General features: G+C 47.2%; 1 protein-coding gene across 1 annotated transcript in view; it reads right to left on the bottom strand.

Moving 5' to 3' along the window:
• The window catches only part of ABLIM3 (actin binding LIM protein family member 3), a 145935-nt gene that overhangs the window by 28565 nt on the left and 96296 nt on the right, over nt 1-21074 (bottom strand). The window contains exons 9-13 of the mRNA XM_061189828.1: nt 13345-13403; nt 11035-11106; nt 5575-5730; nt 3342-3471; nt 1184-1231 (exon numbers count right to left, since the gene is read on the bottom strand). Of these exons, the coding sequence (XP_061045811.1) occupies nt 1184-1231; nt 3342-3471; nt 5575-5730; nt 11035-11106; nt 13345-13403 (465 nt within the window). The remainder of the gene's footprint in view (nt 1-1183; nt 1232-3341; nt 3472-5574; nt 5731-11034; nt 11107-13344; nt 13404-21074) is intronic.

The raw sequence follows: 21074 nt of genomic DNA, 5'->3' as shown, positions 1-21074 counted from the left end.
GTCTTTTCTGGATATAAAGTTAAACTACCTTTGTCAGGGTTGGTGCCTTTCTGTGGCCACTGGGGGTACATGGTGTGTCCTCCACAGCCACATGTAGATGTGCACTGCTCAGGGCTCACCTGGACCCAAGCCCAGTCCGCTCTGAAGTCGAGGATGTTTGTCTAAACTGTCAGATCGTAAGCACCCAGAGCCACTATTTATACTTGTACCACCTCCTCCACCAGCTCAGTGAGTTTAGATCCCAGTACAGGGCTGCTTCTGCCTGCCTCCATGCTCATCCAATTCTGTGTTCCCCCTGTGATCCCATAGGTACCCATAGGTACCTAAGGGTGATACAGGGTGGCAGCTGTGCCTCTGCATCCTCAGAGGAAGGGGTGTGCTCATTCAACTGAGTGCTTTTGCAAGAACGAACAGGTCTCAGTGGTGGTTCCCATAGGGAGCACAGGTAGGAATCGTGAATGGAACTGGTTACAGGGCAGATTCGTAGGGCAAACTCTTAGTTATTTCTAATTAAGGAGGTCTAGGGCAGGGGAGGGTGCCAAGGTATCTGTTTTTTAAATAAATCTCTTGGGTGCAGTTAGCCCACAGACAGTTCTGTAAGAAACACTATATGGATGAATGAATGAAGGCACCCTCAGCTCCTTTCTCATCCGTTTCCCCTCTCCAGGCCTCCATCTACTCTCAGGACATGGTGACTGAGAACAGTTTAGAGCAGTGGTTCCCAAGCTGGGCTGGGCATTAGAATCATCTGGAGAAACTGTAACAAATACAAAATTTGGATTCATTAAGTCTGGGGTGGGCCCAGGAATCTGTATGCATTCCACATGATTCTAACGAACGTCCAAGTGTGAGTACCAGCGCCTTGGAGTGTCACTCTCCCAGGGCTACATGCATTTGACAAGGGTTTCTCGGACCATGGGCTTTAGGATAGCAGATAGCAGGGCAAGGGGGGTAGTGAGGAGATGGTGGGAAAGGAGGTAGGGGATACAAGGCCTTCCTTGCTGTTTTGAAATGACACCAACCCCCTCCCCAAGGCCACCTTGAGTGACTGGGGGGCAGCCGACAAGAAGGACCGAGTTGCAGCCTTGTATGTGTCCCTCTGGTGGCCCTACAGAGCCATCTGCACAGATGATTAACTGCCCCTCCCCTTGCCTGGCCAAGCCCTCTCTGCCCCCGACCATACCATGCCGTTTGTAGATCGGGGGTTTCCGGTAGATGTTACTTTCTCCAGCTGCCAGTCAGACCGGGAAGGGACAGTGGGGAGGAGAGAGAAAGACAGGAGAAAAGGAGACGGCCAGTTGGTCAGTGGGTCCCAGAAGAGAGAGGTGGTTAGCAACTTCTCCCAAGGCTCCCCCATCTTTCCCCCAGTGGACTTCCTCTTCCAAAGGTGAGCTTCCAACATCATCCGATCAGGTTCCAAGAAAGGTGAGGGGAAAGGAATGGATGGATTCAAATGGGGCTGAGGCAGGGGCTTGGGGCTTGGATGGTGGGCATGCAGGCATAAGGCGGGCGCGTGCTCAGCAAGACCCCATGCGGGAAGGTGCCCACCCAGCAGCCATGCCTCATTCCACATGGGCGTCCCCAGAACCCCGCAGCCACAGTTCAGCACTCTCACCCCCTCCTCCCCAGTAGGCTGGATGGGACCTTTCTGGGGCAACTGAGAAAGGTGTAGATGAAACGGCAAGACCAACTCTTGGGGAAAAGTGAGTGGGGAGTGAAAACCTGAGCTAAGAGTTGGGAGACTGAGGTCTAGGCTCGGCTCTGCTGTAGCTCAGGGTGAGACTTTGTCCCAGGTCACCCAGCCCCTGCCTTCCTCTTACCTCCCATCACTTTCCCTCATGCTCACCACCTCCAGCCATGCTGGCCAGCTGCAGGCTCAGTGTTTCAGGGCCTTTGGACTTGCTGTTCCCTCTGCCCAGGATGTTTTTCCCTGGGGTCTCTTTTGGCTTCAATGTCACCTCCTCCAAGAAGCCCTCCCTGACCACCTCACATAGCCCAGCCTCCCCCACGCCGTCACTCGATCACAGTGCCCTGTTTTATTATGTTTTGCACCTATATCTCCTGAAATTATCCTTTTACTTATTTGTTTACTCATTTATTAGCTCTCTCCCCACATTAGAACTTAAACACCCTGAAGGATCTGGGCTGGTTTGAGCACAGTTGCACTTTCAGGACCCAGAACAGTGCCTTGCTGTCCAGAAGGAACAACACAGGCTCAAGGAAGCTAAGTAGCTGGTCTGAGGTCATAAGCTTATAAGCAGCAGAATCAAGGATTCAATCCCAAAAGCCCATGACCTTCAGCACAGTTACTGCTATGTCCCATCACAGCCCTTGGACATTCGAGGCACTTCCCTGGGCTGCTTCCTGGTGGTCCTAATCAAGGCTGGTTCTGTCTAGGGAGTGGGCTATGGCCAGTGGGCGTGTTGGAGCTGGAGGCCAGTTAGTGCGGGTGACTGGTTGGGGAGAGTCCCCAGCACCCAGTTTCTCCTCGGTGCCGGTGCAGGGCGCCCGGCGACCCCACAGAGCATGCACCCATGCCAGGAATTCCGGGCTGGCAGCCTACCTGGGATGTGAAAGTGCTTGGGAGCCTGGTAAGAGGTCGGAGTGGAGGACCTCACATCTAACTGGCTATGGTATGGAGAGCTCCGGCCACTCTCGGGCCCTGGAGCACGCAGGCAGTGGTCCCCAGAGAGAGCAGAGGCACAGAGAAAACAGGCATTAATGCAGTGGCGGTGGTTACGGCAGCAGTGAGGTGATGACAGCAGGGATGGGGGCTGTGCTCTCATGCACCAGGTCTGCAGAAACAGGCTTGACCCTGTTGTCTTGCTTCACCCCAAAGTCAGATTTTGTGGGTTGTAAGAGTCAACAGCACTGAGCTTCAGGAAGGCATCTTTGCTCCTCTTAGCTCCCCACCTGGGCCCCTCCCTTAATTGCTCTGCCTGCTTCATCCCTAACCTCAGGGTGGCCCTCAGGTGAAGGCCAGGACACTGCCCCATTTCTCATCCTCTGGTTCTGCCCTCTGGATGGGACAGGACAAAGGATGAGGATGGAGACGTTTTCTTCCAGCCAGGATGGCTGGGCTTCCTGCCACTCCCCTCCCCGCAGCAGCACGCCACCCACCTTCCTGCTGCATCTCAGTACCATGAACCCCTCTTCTTCCCCTGCCAGTGGCATCTGCAGGGACTCAGTGAGGCCTGGGTGGCCACGAGCCTCCAGAGGACCATGTTGTAATGGAGATAACCCAGGGAAGCCCCATGCTGTCTCAGCAGCTGGGGACATCTAGGCACTGTGTTGTCCCCCCTGGCTCTTCCTGTCCCTTTGGGAGCTTCCCCCTTCCTTACCGGAGCGGTAATAGTGATGAGGTGAGCGGGAGAAGGTGGGGGACATGCCCTGCCGGCCGTAGGTGGGGGAGTCGATGTATCCCGGGCTGGAGGCCCGTCTCTGCCGGAGGTCCAGGTTCTCATAGATGTCCTGGGGGAGGAAGCAGGGCCATGAGCAAGATCTGCCATTAGGGGGGCCTATAGCCCAAGGGTCCAGCAGTCAGGTGGGGAAGTGACATGGAATCTGGGATCCCAGGGGCTGAAGCACGGTTTTGCCCTTCTGAATACAGAGACCCCCTCCCCGGGTTACATGCACAGCCCGAGGAAGGCTGCAGAGACTTTTCAGGGCCTTCACCCATCACTCACATGCCCTTGAATGGAACCCGTGGGTCAGGACCCGGGAATCCTGGCCAAGGATCACAGAAGCATCAGGGAGGCCATCTCTGGGTAGAAAGGTTCGCTCCCAGCCATCTCTACCCTTTAAGCCACTGCCACTTCCTCCAGGTCATGCTCCTAAGTCTCCCTGTCTCTGCTTGCATTGGGGGAGCACCTTCAGGGGCTTCAGGGGGTGGGGGGGAAATTGGGGGTCTGCTTGGTCAGCATAAAGGACACAATTATAGAAAAGGTCTCCTGGAACCAGTTTAATTACCTGGGAGTAGGGAGATAAGGTCCCCAGCGACTTGGAAGCGAAGTTTGAAGGCAGCCATGGAAGGAGTGAAAGGAGAGAGGAGGGCAAGAGGGAGGGACAGAGAGTGGTTACAGGGAGCAGAGAGAAGCCTGCAGCTGCCCCTTGTCCCCCACCCCAGAGAACAGCCTCAGCTTCCCAGAATATCAGCAGTGCTCGCGGGTGGGAGGAAACCTTGAGACTATGCTCTTTTTACAAATGGAAAAAAACACAGCCCAGAGAGGGGATGAGATGGCTTGGGGCCCCTCAGGGAAGAAGCGGTAGGGGCTTCACCTGGGCCTGGGCTTCCCCACCGCAAGCTCAGAGCCGGTTCATGGCCCTTCGCTGTGCCTCTACCAGCTCATGCCCTTCTGTGGCTCATACGGACAGGATCCAGGGCAGGGCTCCCAAATGCAGGGCCAAGCAAGGGCCAGGCTGATGCCATCAATGCAGGAGTTGGGCCGGTGGTGGGGGGCAAGCTGGGGATGGAGGGTACCACCTGCAGAGGGGATGGCGCTCAGCTCCAGGGCACCCAGGCCAGGCTGGACCGTCCATCTCATGCTAACACAGCTTCTTAAGTTTCCAAGACAAGGCAGAAGTGCAGACTCTTATGTGAAATCTCCTAATGTTTAAATGTTGACAACTAATTTACATTTTAAAAAGACACTCTGTGAGTGAAACAAAACAAATCTGGGGGCTGGCTGTGGCCTGGCTGTGGCCTATGGGCCCCAGTTTGCCATCTCTGGCTTCAGGAGAATCAGCTTCTACCAAACGCTTGGTCCCCTTTTCCTGGTCCATTTCAGAGGCCAAAACTTAGAGAATCTCAGCATTGGGCTCTTAAACCAAATGGAACCCCATTCTCCTTAGACAGGAAGGGGATAGTGGTGAAGTGCGGATGAGGCCGGGGCTCCTTCTGAAGCTCCAAATGATCTCAGCTCAGGGGGCCTGGGGTGGGGTGAGAAACCTCCTGGGATGTAAACTGCCAGGACCTCCAGGGTAACAGCCACCCTGCCTTCTCCAGGGAACACTTTCTCTTGTCCAGCAACCATTTAATTATTTCAAAAGCCTTCTGATGTGGACTTTTTATAAGAGTGCCTCTTGCTCTGAGCACAGGGCCTTAAGGCCAGGTGCAACACCCAGAGAACCTACCTAACTGGGGATTATAAACCTAAATGGCCACTGAGCACAGCTGGGGATGAGAGCCGTAGGCAATGTATAAAATCTCTCCACTGTAAGAGAAACAACAGCTCAGGTGATAAGTGGTCACAGGTTCTTGGCTTTTATGTTGGGGTTCTCAGAGAGTAGTGGGGATCGGGGAGAACTGGGGAGCCCATGGCCTGCCTATAGAGGGAGCTGCTCCCCATCTCTAGGTGGTGGAAACACTGGTATAGTGTTGCCAGCTCCGATTTTTCAAGAGAAGCCAGATTTTGGATGAAATCACTTGATTTTTAAGTGTTGACTATAAATACCAGTTTAAAAGAGTCTGGGGCCAACACTATGGAGGCTGAAGTCTCTGTGATGCAGGGGCCTGGGGACCCTGAGGGCCCTCCTCTCCTCCAATAGCCCCAGAGAGAGGGTGAGATGCCATACCTCTCCATAGCCACACCTCTCCAGCATCTCGTCGGACGTGTATCTGGAATGAGGCTCGTAGGAAATGAGGTCGGGGCGTTGTACCTCGTAGATGGACTTAACCTTGGGGAGAGCTGCCAGGTCTTTGTAATTAAGGATCTCATTATCCACTTTAGCCTGAGGAAGAGGGAAATGGACAGGAAAGAAGCAGAAAGATAAGTGGGAAAGGGGAGAGGAAACAAAAGCCAGGCACAGAGGGGGATGAGCTGCTCCAGTTAGGATGGAAGACTCGCAGAATGTCAGAATAAGACAGGTCATTCATTCCACCTGGGCTCACACTGACACCACATTGACAGAACATATGTGTGAGGTCCTGTGCTGTATAGGAATGATCTCCTCTAAATGTCAGGATGCCTCTGTGAAGTAAGTGTCAATATTATTCTTATTTTTTAGAACAAAAAATTTCAAAATTTGTATGGAAACACAAAAGACCCCAAATAGCCAAAACAATTATGAGAAAGAAAAATGGAGCTGGAGGAATCAGGCTCCCTGACTTCAGACTATACTACAAAGCTACAGTCATCAAAACAGTATGGTACTGGCACAAAGACAGAAATATAGATCAATGGGACAGGAGAGAAATGCCAGAAATAAACCCACACACCTATGGTCAATTAATCTATTGGCAAAGGAGGCAAGAATATACAATGGAGAAAAGACAGTCTCTTCAATGAGTGGTGCTGGGAAAACTGGACACCTACATGTAAAAGAATGAAATTCAAAAGAATCTAAATATACATTTCTCCAAAGAAGACATGCAGGTGGCCAAAAAGCACATGAAAAGGTGCTCAACATCACTAATTATTAGAGAAATGTAAATCAAAACTATAATGAGGTATCACCTTATACCAGTCAGAATGGCCATCATCAAAAAGTCTACAAACAATAAATGCTGGAAAGGGTGTGGAGAAAAGGGAACCCCCCTACACTGTTGGTGAGAATGTAAATTGGTACAGCCACTATGGAGAACAGTATGGAGGTTCCTCAGAAAACTAAAAATAGAACTACCATATGATCCAGCAATCCTACTCCTGAGCATATATCTGCAGAAAACCATAATTCGAAAAGATACATGCACCCCAATGTTCATAGCAGCACTATTTACAATAGCCAAGACATGGAAGCAACCTAAATGTCCATCGACAGAGGAATGGATAAAGAAGACGTGGTACATATATACAATGGAATTATTACTCAGCCATAAAAAAGAGTGAAATAATGCTATTTGCAGCAACATGGATGGACCTGGAGATTGTCATGCTGGGTGAAGTAAGTCAGATAGAGAAAGACAAATATCATATGATATCACTTATATGTGGAATCTAGAAGGATGATACAGATGAATTTATTTGCAGAATAGAAACGGACTCACAGACTTCGAAAGCAGACTTATGGTTGCCAAGAGGGAAAGGTGGGAGCGGGGAGGAACAGACTGGGAGTTTGGGATTGACATATACACACTACTATACATGGAATGGATAGTCAACAGGGACCTGCTGTATAGCACAGGGAACTCTACTCAATATTCTGTAATAACCTATATAGGAAAAAAATCTGAAAAAGGATGGATATATGTGTATGTATAGCTAAGTCACTTTAGCTGACTTAGCTACAGTACACCTGTACATCTGAAGCTGACACAACATTGTAAATCAACTATACTCCAACATAAAATAAAAAGTAAATTAAAAAAATATGATTCCTATTTTCCAGATGAGGAAATTGAGGCTCAAAAGATTCTGCAACTTGTACCACTTAGCCCGTAGGGCTGAATCCAGCCTTCCAAACCCCACAGTGAGGGCATCTTCATTCACAGCATCCTTGAAGAAGATGAAGAAGATTGTAAAGACAGAATTAATCATGGCAGTAAAACACTAGCTAACACTTGATGACCACTTATTATGAGCCAGACTCCATCCTAAGTCCTTTATATGGTTTAACTCAGTTAATCCATACAACCACCAACTCTAATAGTACATACTAATATTATCCTCATTTTTGCATAAGGAAACAGGCACAGAGAAATCAGTGAACTCGCCCAAGGTCACAGCTAATAAGTAGCTGTACCAGAATTCAAACCCAGGCAGTCTAGCCTGGGAGCCTGCCCCCTCCACTGGCCTCTCCTGGCTTCCCAGGATGGCGAGTTCACCGTCTTAACAACTGGCAGAGGGCTGGACTCAGAGAGCTGCCCCTCGCATCGAACTGAAGCGAGCCTCTACCTACCACCTGCCTTGGCCTGAGTTCAACCCTCTAGAACCACAAGGACTTAGACAGCTTCCCCCGCTCGGGACAGCCCCCGTCTCGTGGCTCCTGAAGCCACGTCCTTTCCACGTCTGCGTCCTCCAGCCATTCCCTCTGTTTCTGGTCACCCGGTTTCTGCTATGCTCAGTCAGGATCTGTCCCCCAAAGCCACTGTGGCTTACAAGGTCTTGAGATGAGGTAGACTAAGAGAGAATCCAAGGAGACTGTATTATCCTATAACATTCTCCCGGTGTCTGGGGGGACAGGTAAGTCTCAGGGCCAAGATTGCCATAGAGAGAGCAACTTTCATAAAGACCTTGGGACTGCTGATGTTTTAAACACTTCCCAAGCCCTTCCACTCCTTCATCCCCATCCCATCCCACTGCTGTCTGGGCACCGTGCTGTTCATTGTCTGCTCACCCGAGACCCACTGCCCACTCCTCCTGGCCCTGGTCTGAGCTCTGAGGTCCCACGGACTGTGTCACAGGCTCCCTGGCTTTCAGCTGGGTTTGGCTAATGAGGGGCACCTGCAGGCTGAGGCTGAGTGGAGAGAGGGGCTGTGTACATGTCTCCCTTGCACCCGCCCTGCCCGGCCGTGATGGACTTGGCTCCTGTCCCAGCTGCTCTGCCACAGCTGCAGCTCTGGCCAGCCCTTCCCTTTAGGCTTAGAGTGGTGACAGCCTCCTGCTGTTGCTGACTCTGGATGCCGCACTAGGTCTTGTGGGTCCCCTGACCCTGCCCACAGTTCTGTACACACTCCCTCCACACTTAAACCCTCTGAGGTGTGCCATCTCATTTCTGCCAGAGACTGCCCAGGCCAGACACCCACAACTGTACCAATTTGGCGGGGTGTGGGAAGAGGGAACCTTATTAGGAGAGCCCACTTGCTGAATTAACTGCTGCCTTTTATCCTGGGATGTTAGATTTTGACCTTGAGAGCTCTTGGCATCTTACAAACTTGTCAATATTTATCTGGGCACTTTACTCCAAACCTCAAAAATACTAAATTTATATTTCTTCCTATAGCTTCCTTGTTTACTGGGTTATAAATGAACCTTAGGTCTGGAGGCACAGTGATGGAACAGAGGCATCCTAACATAAGTAGCCAGGAAGGAAGGAAGAGAACACATTGGGCTGGAGATGATTCTAGCAGTCAGTGGGGAGTGGAGCAAAGTTTGAAAGAACCTGCCCCCTCCAGGTTCACTGATCATTCTATTTTAATACCAAACCTCCATATTTATGAACACTGAACCAATACTGGATCTTTCTGCCTGCTACTAAATGTCCCAAAAGTGGATGGATGGATTCTTCCCTGAATTTGGAAACCATGTGTGGAATGGTCTGACTTAAAACATGGCTCACATGACAAGGGCAGTCATTCCCCAGAGCAGCTGGAGGTGACAGCAGGAGAAAACGGGAGGGGAGACACAGGCCAATGCTGGGATATGCCAGGGGTAACTGGTCTCAGTGGATAAGCCCCCATTTGAAGGGCACAATGGCAGGTGTCTCCAGCTGCTGCTGTTCACCTGTAGCAGGGCTGCTTCTCGCAGGGGCAACTCTACGAGCTTCCTCCAGAATGCCAGGGTAAACGTCATCTGGGCCTAACTTACTTCACTAAATTTAAGGCGGCTCCCCAGAAGCACAGGGAGGCCAGCTAGGGGGTAGTGGCATTCTATGCAGCTGTGTGTGTCTGAGCTCTCATATCCTGGTAACGCTCTTCTGGAGACATGCTCACTTTTGTCAGTAACCTTCTCACCCTGTAGGCCCTGAAACTAAGCTCATTAATCCTACTGTGGTCTGGCCCCATTCACAGCACCAGGGGAACTATCATCTCTCTTGTTCTGGACTGGAATCTTCAATGAGGACAGCCTGTGATCAAAGTCTCTTATCTTTTGTGGGAGCCACATGGCCGTGCTGACCCATATTGAAGTTGCAGTCAATGAGAACTCTTACGTCTTTTTTTCATTTGAACAGAGGAAGAAAGGAAAGGAAATAGTCTCATCAATGGGCATTATCCAGGGATCAAGGACAAAACTGAATGTGGATCTGGAGTGAAATAATGATGAAGCAATGGTGGGCAGGGCCTCCTCAGGGCTGGCTTGTTTGGGGACTGTCTCTAGAGCTTCTCATGAGGAGGGGCTTTCCTGCTCTGGACCACATCCCTCATTTCTGGTCTTCATGGCCCTTTGACATGAGAAAGGCTGCAAGAGGTTTGCTGACTGCCAGGCCCCTCCCCAGCTCACTGCAGTCCTCTCCAGCTCTGCCTTCCTCACCTCTGTTACCTAACTTCTGTTTATCTCTCAGGCGTGGGCTTAACTGTTTCTTCCTCAGGACTCTTCTCCCAACTGGTCCTAGACTGTCAGGTCCCTCTGTCCCTCTGCAGCATCATCAGAGCACCCTGCACTTTTTCTTCCTAGCACTTATTAGAATGGCATCTGATCATCCATGGACTTACGGGGTCAATGTCATGAGGACAGGCATCAGGTGGGTGCAGCTCACCAGAGCCCAGCACTTAGCCCAGAGGAGACATTCAGGATGCATTTGCTTAATGAATGAATGAATAAATTACATATCCAAGGGACCTGTGAGGTCATCTGACTCAACTCTTGTCTGTTCTGCCACATGCCTGCAAATGAGGAGTGTCTCTGTGTTTGAATGCCTCTGGGGCTGGGAACTCAGACACATGCGCATAGTTTGCTCCATCCCTGGACTTCTCACATGACTAGAAAGCTCTTCTTTACGTTTGCAAACCCTTTATAGTCATGTTTCCACATTCATATGGCTTCTTCCTCCTGTCTGCCTCTTTATCACACGCCACTACCTCCACATCCACATCCCACCCAAGACCCACTCCAAACACCACTCTGACCCAAATTTCACTTTGCCCTGGTCTCAAGGACTCATGGGGAAGAGGCACATCATATTGGTTTCAGAGCTTCTACTGAACTGGATGTTATCCCTGTAACTATTTACAAGGCTGTGGGTTCCGTGAGGGTCCGTGTCTTCCCTGTCCCCAACTGCATCCTCAGGACCTAGCACGGAGTCTAGCACATGACAGGCACACACTAGATATCGGCTGGATGGAAACCTGACTGCTGTCTTTGGCTGTCCTTAGAGACTCTTTAAATAACAGGCCTGGGGATGAGCAAGGCTGTTCGGTGGCTGAAAAGTGATACATACGCAGATGACTCGGTTGGGTGACCCGATGCTAGATCCAGGGGGTGAGATGGAAGTTTCAGACGTCCGCCTATGCTGTGGGAGAGATGAAGACAGAGGGTGAGAGACTGCACCTCCAACCTTGTGGGGAGGGGGGAGATGGGGCTATAAGAACGCAGTTCTTCGGGGAACATTAGCAATACTGCTAAAAGCACTCTCTGGCTGTTTCTGTACTGTCTCTTTATTTTCTGCCTTTTTAATCAATGTCTGACTGTGAATGAAATTGGAAATGCACAGGACTTTATGCTGTTGAAGAGGATTTTTTTTTAACATATTTTTAATTGGCCTTTTAGACAGGAAGCTACTCATAAAACTCTTCATTTTGGCTTATCCCAGTCAATGATGTATTTACTTTAAATGAATAAAACTGGTTAGCATCATTCCTTAGCAGTTTGTTTATACAAAACATAAAGGTAGGTTAAACGTCATGTAATTGCACAATATACTGATTCTTTTTATAGTGTATCCATTGCAAAATGATATCAACCTAAGCGAGAAACTTAAAAAATCTTTCTCTGAACAATGGCAATGATGGACTAATGGCTCCTTTAACAGAACAGCACAATGTTTATCTTGCTGCATCTAAGAGCATGATGTGGTTAAAAAGTAAACAGATTGGAAATCAAGGACCACTGGTAAACTATGCGATTTTAGGGATCCTGAATTCCTGATCTGTGAAATGCAGGGGCTGGTCTCAAGGACTGCTACATTCCCTTCCAGACCTCTCATCCTGCAATTTAAAGCATTCTAAGTTGGACTATATAGCACTGTTTCCCAAACTGTAGATTGCGAACTAGTGTGGCTCTGGGGAGATGAATTTTGGCAGAAAATTTGATAATACTGAGTCACAGAGTGAGAGAATAAAATGTAAAATTCTATTTCAGTCCTCTTGGTTAGATCAAGGAGGAAGTCTTAATTTGGTCCTAATACATTTCAATAACAATTGCTAATTCCACCTTCCACACCTCACCCCTCCCTCCTTTTTTTTAAATAAAGAGAGTGCAGGTAATGTGATTTAGCTAGAATTTCTAAGAGTTATTGTTACAAAATATTTCATTTTCAATGAATTTATTTTAGGGTTACCTTCTATTTATAAAAAATAATACTGGTTTTCCACTGGGTGATATAAAGTTTTATTTTAAAATAAGTTTGATTAAGTAAAAAGCAGTGAGTTGATGTAAAGAAAAAATGAAGCATATAATAATACGGGTGATACACAGATACAGCAAAAAGCATCAGGGTTGTAGAGAGATAACTGAAATTTGAGAAATGCCAACAAAGAGAAGGAAACTGTGGAAGAAAAGGACAGTAAGGTTTTCTTATACCTTAAAAGGGAGAGGCCTTGGAAGAAACAGGGGAAAAAACTCACAGCTCAAAAAAGATATGCATCAATAGACCAGTTCTTTCACAAATGAAACAGATGAGATGGCAAAGGGGATAATGTTTAACCAGCTGGTCAGAAATTGTACACATGTGTTTTTAGTTGAGATTCTATCAGGTAACTTTAATAGCGTCCCAAGGGCCAAGTTGATATCTGGGGGCCAGAGTGTAGAGACACCTTGGAGGTCATCGAGGGCCCCCCAACACACAACCCAGGTCTCCCCTCCATACCGTCAAAGACTCAGGAGCTGTGCCCCACCCCTCCTGCAGTCCTTGGATCAAGAACCCAGGTTCACAGGACTTCCTAGTACTTGTCAGAGCACAGTCATTCAGAGGGACACAGGACCTCAGCTGCTCTAGCGTGTGCCTGGGGACGCTGGCTGTGCCTCTGCCTGGCTGCATTACTGTGGGCAAGTCACCGCCCTCTTTAAGGCCTTGGTCTTCTCACAAGCAAAGCAAAGACACAGTTCCTAACCCACCTGCCCAATGGTGTTAAATCAAATCAGATGGTTGCTGTGAAGATGCCTTGCAAACTGTCAATTTCTGTGACAATTTTAACCACTGTTATTAATGACCTTCGGCTGGGGAAAAACCATGGCCTACGTGCCTCAGAGAGGTCACCATCTTGGTAAGTAATGGGAAGGGTATAGCCTCACCCCAGAAACAGTAAAAACTCACATTCATACAGTGCTTTACCGTTTTCAAAATGCTCTCACATCCAACGTCTTAATCCCTTCAAAACCCCCATGAGGTGGATGTTACTGTTAAGGAAATCCAAGGATACAGACACACATTTGAAAGTGTACACACTAAGGAATGACTCTCTAGTAAAGCACAGTGCCCCCAGCCTGTGGCTAGAAGTAGCTGGTTTGGTATCACCACCAGCTTGCTTACCTTTAACTTCTTCTCTGCCCGGGCTGCCTGTTTGCAGATGGGGTGCCAAACCTCAGAGCCTAAGGGGCCAGGAAAATAACAAAGCCTCAGACCTTTCACACCTACTAGAATTTGGGGTCTCTCCCCATCCTCCACCTCCGTTTACTCCCCAGGCAGTGCATGTGCCCTGCAGAGCAGCCAGGAGGACCCCCTGGTTTTCAGATCTCTGCCGCCACATAATTCAACCGCCCACGCACTCTGCCTGTCCAAACCCTGCCCTTCCTCAAGGTCCACATCTCACATGACATCCTGTGACCCTTCTTACCTGCCAGCTGGGAGTGACTTCTCTCTCCTCTATGATCCATCGTTCTTCGTATCATTCCCAGCACATATGGCCTTAAAACATAGTAGCTTGTGGATTTATCACTCCCACTAAATTAAGAGCTCCTCCTGGGTGGGAGCTGAGCTTTCTTCATTGCTGGGTCTCCCATAGCATCCAGCATGGGGCTTTGCTCTCAGCAGAGGCCCCGTACATGTTTGTGGGGTGATTACATGAGTGGACGATTGGCAGTGAGTGACACATAGCAGGTGGTCAATAAATATTTGTTGAATGAATGAATGGCAGTGGAGGTGAAATAAAGTGACAGACTGCGGTGAACTCCAGCCTTCCTTTCTCTTCAAAGACTTATGACAGTCTACCAGAGCTATCACATTTAAGGGGAGGGGGTGTCATGATGTATATTCTGCTTGAGAGCACTATCCTGACCTGCTAATTTCTAAGAGACTCCAGACTCTTCAAACTTAGCATATTCGGCTGCCCACATTCTATTGTGGATGGGGGTCCAGTTGGCCAGCCCCAAATCGGAGAGGCCAATTTGGAAAGGCATGAGCAACAGGTGGCTGGTCACGTGCTGAGAAGAAGCCCCAAATATTACACATTCCCCAAAGAAAGGACAGGTGTCCTGGATTAGAGGGAAAAATAGGAACATATTATCCCTCTGGTGCCACTGCTCTTGTAATCAACCCTAAAAGGAAAGGAGCCAGCAAATGGCTAGATTCCTGAGCACCCAGATGGCATTTGTTTGTCTGACTTCGTTTTTAGAATATCTTTTCCATTATGGTTTGTTGCCTGGAACCCCTAGGACTGGATACTGGCTAAGTGACAGGGGGGTGGTGTAAGGTTGAACAATGAGGCCTAAAAACATGGTGGTGAGAGGAGGGGCCCAAAGTAAGGAGCCCTGCTGGGGCTCTGCTCCGTCCCAGTTTCTTCATCTGAATAACAATGAGGTGGGCTTTGGATGGTCTTGGAGAGTATATCTTAAAAATTCTAATTCTAGGGCCAGTTTTGTCACTTGTGGGATAGGGCTCTCTGATTCTTGTTTGCTGATGTTCTTGGGTGTTCCTAATTGGTTGCATGTGAGATTACTTCCTTCTAATGTAAAGTGCAATGGCTCTCAGAGCCCAGTAGAGGGACTCTGGGTCTGCAGCTTGATCTGGCAATCTTAGGGTGTGTCCACTACCAAGTGGTGGGGTTGGGATCCTAGCTTTGGGAATTATTAGGGAGAGCATTTCCGGTCCTCTCTGAGTTGCTGCTGAATCCACCAGAAGTTGTTTATTGCAGTGGCTCTGGCAGGAAGCACATGTTACAGGTCACTGTAGGAAATGGATGGGGTGGACACAGATGCCTCAGAAGGTTGTGAGATTAAGTGAAAGAGGCACAGGGAAGGTAAAATGTCAGACAGAGGTTCTCAGAGTGGGAAACGGTGTGTAAAGCGAGGGCATCAGACTAGATGGTCTCTCCATGCCACTGACGTATCTGTTCTGAAACAAGGCTGAACCACAGATGGCTTCAGCATTCTGCATACAGGAAAGCAGGTTTTTATAAGAAGTGTGTGTGGGGGGTGGATGGGCGGGGGAGGGATCAAAAGGGAGAAAGAAACTATAATTAATTAGAAATTTTAAAAAATCAGAAGTTTGGGTTTTGGCAGTATATCATTTAAATTAAAGAGGGAAGGGATTTGTTGGAGGTTAGCAATAAACTTAGATAAATGAAGGTAAGAAAAGATGATTTGTTCATGAAGACCCCTGTAAGATTAGGGTCTGCATATGTCATCAGTCAATAGCTCTCATCCTAAAACACTACCTGATTCAGAAATGAATGAGTGACTGGTTGGATCCCATCTTTGTATTTTAGAAAAAGACTGATATGCACCCACAGGACAATGGTAACCAGGATGGAGAGGCGACTCAAGATTAGGCCTTAAGGCAGGGTCTTCTCCATGGAGAAGAGAAGACATAACAGAATGGGGCAAAGGGTTTTGAATATTTTAATGCCTCTCTGTGGGAAGAGAGATTAACTTGCTCATCATGTCTTACAAAGTAGAACAAGGATTAAGGGCAGGGGAGCGGGAAGTACAAAGTATTGGGTGTAAGATAGGATCAAGGATGTATTGTACAACATGGGGAATATAGCCAATATTTTGTAATAACTGTAAATGGAAAGTAACTTTTCAAAACTGTATAAAAATGAATTAAAAGATTTTTAAAAATTGAGAAAAAAAGGAATTAAGGGCAGAAGTTTCAGGGAAGGAAACTTTAACATCTGAAGATTGAATGGGTTCATTCTGAAAGTGAGCTACCTGCCCCTGGAAGTATTTAAGCACACATTGGGTAGATAACTGCTCAGCTGGGATACTGTTGAGGAGACACATCAAGTGGTATTACACTAACGGACATTTACTAACCCTCCAAACACTTAGATTCTGTTTCCAACTTAACAGGCTCTTCTATGTAGAAAAGAATAATTTTTTAGCCCCTATCCAACAATCTTGACCAGAATGTAGGTTCAATAATAAGGGGCAGGGTTCACACTTGTTTTATCTACAGATATACCTGCAGAGACTGCAGATTCTAAATAAATACTCATTGAGTTAATGAATAAACTAAAGAAACGTGATATCCTATTTTAGGCCAATTGCACTCTCTAAGCTGGACTCAGAGATTTGGACAACGAGAATAATCTAGATTCTGATTGGACAGCTACAATTCCAGATTGAGTGCCTATAAGAATAGTTACTGGATTGGGGTTTGTTACAATGAGACCTGTGGACCACCTGTCCAGCAGCCTGGTAAAATGCAGATTCCTGCCCCCAGCCTCATCCCCCAAGAGCCCCTGAAGTCAATCTCCTAGAGGTGGGGCCTGGAAATCTGCAGGTTTAACAAGCTCCCCAGGTGATTTATGACTCTAAATTGGAGAACCACAGGGCTAAATTCCAGTTAATACTCTGCATCTGTTCCCCTGGAATGTCATGGGATAAAGAAACCGATGTTACAAGACAGAACTGTTTAACTTGGAAGAATTCAACACTTCTTGCTTGTTAGACTCCTGATTCCACGAGTTAACACGCTCGTCCTCTGAGACTATCACCCACAATTCCAGATTCTGCAGTTAAAACCTCCTGTAAACGTGATGGAAGTGAAGGATTAGCTATTTCTGTATCAGCTGACTCAGAGATAGAAACCTAGATCTCCAAAACTGTCCCTCAGCCAGGCATTAAGGCTGTTTTTAATCCTTAGCGGAGTCAGCATTCAGCCTTCTCTCTCTGACTGGTTATAGCACACCCCATACCTGTAACACTGTGGATTATTTAAGGTTTGGGAACCCACCCACCTCTCTGCCAGACCTGTAAATTCAATTTGCCAACACCTTTTTTTTTTGCATTGGTGGAGATTACAATATCAAAGCTGGAGCTGGTGCCACAGTCTTCCAGAAGCCCAGCCAGGCTTACAGACACAGCAGGGACTGAAACTGGCCCACCCGAAGGTTCTGTTTGGCCAACACAGTGTTTTTTGTTTTTTGTTTTTTTTTTAAGTATTTTTGAAGATGAATGCTTTCAGACCCTGAAGGTGGCAAGGGACCCTCCCTGCTGTCTGCCTCCTGGCCTTTCTCACTCATTTAAGTAGGCATTGAGTTTTCAGCTTCTGATCCCAGCCAGATTGTTAGGTTTCTTCTCTGGATTTCTCTTGATCATAACAGGGTGAGGTTTCTGAGTTCTGCCTTTATGTTAGAAGCACTATCTTTGTGACATAGCCTTGCTAGGACCTTGGAAAGGCTCCTTTAAAATCCACACTCGAATAAACAAGTGTGGTGTATCCATATAATGGAATATTATTCAGCTGTAAAAAGGAAGGAAACACTGACACATGGTACAATGTGGATGAATCTGGAAAACATTATGCTAAGTGAAAGAAGATAGACACAAAAGGCCACATCTTTATGAGATACCCAAAATATTCTGTCTTGAGACAGAAAGCAGATTCGTGGCTGCCAGGGGCTCAGGGGAGGGGAATGGGGAGAAACTGCTTAATGGCTATGGGTTTCCTTTCGGGGTGATAAAAATATTTCAGAACTAGATAGAGGTGATGGTTGCAGAACACTGTGAATGTACTAAAAGCTACTGAAGTGTTCACTCTAAAAGGGTTGATTTTATGTGAATATTACCTCAATTAAAAAAATTCCTCCCCACCCCCATCATTAGGGGGACCACTTCTGTAAACCATGGGGCACTCTTCTCTTCACTTGTTACTAAGTGTTCCAATCTCAGCAGGAGGAGAAGAGTGAGCCCTTTTGTTGAATTTGACATGTAATAACAACAATATCATTGCTATAATCTTGGCCACTGGGAAATCTTCACCATATATGAGGCAATTTATGCATTATTTAATGTAATATTCTTAAGAAGTTCCAATCCTGGTTACATCGTTTACTAGCGGCATCGTCTAGAGCAAGTCAGTTACCTCTCTGTGCCTCAGTTTTCCCATCTAGAAGATGGGATGATTACAGTACCTGCCTTGTACATTTGTTGTGCGGATTCATGAGTTAATATACGTAGAGCACTGAGAACAGTGTCTGCCAAGAGCAGGCACTATGTAAGTGTAGTTGTTGTTATTATCTCCTGTCCCCTACCAAAACCCCCTGTTTGCCAGGATCTAGTCTGGGTGAGGGGAAAGGAGTAATGGAGAGACTTGAAGGTGGTGGGTGGTGTTTACTCTCCTACTCCCAGAGCTGGCGCCTGGCTGAGCGAGGGGCATGCAGCAAGCAGAGGGCTGGCTGGGCAGGTGGAGTCACTGAGCAGAAGCTGGGCTTAGCTGCTGGCACACCCTCCTGGAAGGTTGGGCTGGTGCCCAGGGATGAGGCACCACGGGAGAAGTGGAAAAGACCGGTTTGCCTGGACCTGACATGATCAAGTGGGCTTGAAGCTTAATAAAGAGCTTAAGGGAGAAAAGCGCTTGGCTACTGTGATGCTGGTTACCATGGAGGATATCAGGCAGGACAAGGAAAAGAGAATGGCAGTCCCGAGATGCCCAGTAATTCACAGGATACTACTAATAACAGGACCGTAATTCAAATGTATTGAGTGCTTCATCTGTGTCAGGCACTGAGTATTCTTATTATTCTTATTGTTATTATTATAACTAATATTTATAGAGTGTCTGTGCCAGGTCTTATGCTATGTACTTTATAACAATGGTAATTGAGTAAAAAATAATAATGATCAATAACATATGCTGAGCCCTGTGCTAAGTGTTATTAATAATGATGGTAATATTGACAGTAACCAGCATTTATTAGTCATGGCTCAGGGGGAATGGCCATTTCTACACGACTGGGTGTTTATCATGAGCTTGCACTGGTGGAGCTGGTGGTGCCAGGCTCTATGCTAAGCCTTTCCCATGCATTTGCTCATTCAGTCCCCACAAGAGCCTGCTGACGTAGGGCCTATGGTTATCACTGTTTTCAGAGAGGGAAATTGGGGTTCGGGGAGCTTAGATGTTTTGCTTGCTCGCCCATCGCTGTCTCCCTTCCCTGGCCTGGGTGTGGGCATGCAGCCAAAGTCAGGCTCCTTGGAGTCTCTTTGGGACTTCACTGCGCCCATGGTGCCCAGGAGCTGGCCGTGCCCTCCTTCCCAACAGGGAGGCAGTCAGTCTGGATCAGGAGAGCGTGAGGCCACGCACAAAAAGGAGCAGGGAGAAGACCCACTTGCTGACCCCGTGGGCCCCTCAACCCGGCTGTGCCTCTCCTGGACTCTCCTAAGTTCTGTGAGCTCATCAGTCCCCTTTTACTTAATGTTGCTCGAGTTGAGTTCCTGCCACCTAAAAAGTCCAGACCAATAAAACATCTCATTGAGCTAACAGCCAAGCATCTGACAAGTTCCTGACTTGCCCAGCAGGCAATTCTGTTTCCCAGAAAACAGAGGAAGCAACCAGGGAAATTGCTACTCTGGACCGAATTCTGACCAACATGGACAAATTGGCTGGTGAAGTAGATGTGACATGTAACCGGTGAGAAAATCGCCACGCTGTCTTGAGTTTGTGGCGTGAGGAGCAAGTTGGAAACAGACTATCTACATACAAACCTTAAACTACTATGCTGTAATATTTTCTGTAGGATTCAAGATGTTTGGTAACCCTAAAAACCTAAAACAAATTTGCAGCTCATCAAAAATTAAAATGTACTCTGTTTAAAATGAAATATGCTTCGAAGACTCAGACTTGAGGAAATGTCAATTTAGTTCAGTTAACAGGCTACGTTTGAAGAGTCTAAAATTATGTAGCAGGATTGGGGAAACATAAGTTTTAAAGTTTTTAAGCATCACTCCTACAACCTAAGCTGTCAGTAGAGAGATCCAATTTAAAATAACAACGTTAAGCTACTAAATTATAGCAACCAATATTACGTTAGTTCCTTTTAAAGTGTGGTTTGATGAGATGCGGAGATGATGACTGAGGGCTGGTGTCCACTGTCCATAATGACGGGCGGCACCTCTCCTGAACATCTATCAGCTCAGGGCACCTCTTATGAGGTACTTGTCAGAGGGAAATGAGGCCTCAGCTAAATACCAATGGCTTCTCCAGCTGAGCCAGAAAGACACACCTCCTGGTACCAGGGCCTTATACCATCTAAACTGAAGAAAAAATATATGATCTGAAATAGAGTCAGTTATACAAGAGAAGGGTTTGGTGTAATTATCAAAGAAGGGCTCTGTTTTGGATTTGCATTAACCCAGAACTAAAGCTTTTCACTTTATTTTGGGCCATGGACAGCTCTGAAAAGTTGATAAAAGCTACAGACCCTAACCTTAGAGAAACACACCATATGCAAAATCTGGCAAGCAATGCCAGGGGATTCATCAAATTCAGAAGGGCAATTATGAACCACAGGCTAAGAATCCTGATAATAAATGGAAAAAATTGCCTTTAACAAACCAAGCAAGACAGGCTAGCTAACCTTGTCTCAGGGATATAACCTGTCTATGAATGGCTTTTAGTTCACAGGGTTGTGAGGATAAAATGAGATACTGCATTTAAAAGTCAAGTGCTTGGCACATAGTAAATGCTCAGCAAATATCAGCTGATGGCATTTATTATTATTATTATTAGGACCTACAATTTGTTATAATACTTTTCCTTAGCAGCAAGATTTGTCCTAGGGTCTCATAAATAATTTCCTGCCTGGTGGGTTTTAATTAAATAAACAAATGAAAGCAGAGACTTATTTGAAAACATACAGCTTAAATCCTACGTTTCCAGTGTTATTCTCTGTCTCAGATCCGCAGAATAGGAGTGCATTTAGTGTACACAAAAGGAGAGAAAAAAGCCTACCTTTCCTTTTTCCTGGGTACAGGCACATTTAGAACAAGAGCAAAATCTATCTCACGAACCACATTTTGGGTTTAGAAAAACTCCCACAG

This window comes from Eubalaena glacialis, chromosome 4 (assembly GCF_028564815.1).
Source record: "Eubalaena glacialis isolate mEubGla1 chromosome 4, mEubGla1.1.hap2.+ XY, whole genome shotgun sequence".
NCBI classification, from domain to species: domain Eukaryota; kingdom Metazoa; phylum Chordata; class Mammalia; order Artiodactyla; family Balaenidae; genus Eubalaena; species Eubalaena glacialis.
This window is presented reverse-complemented; position numbering and strand designations above follow the sequence as displayed.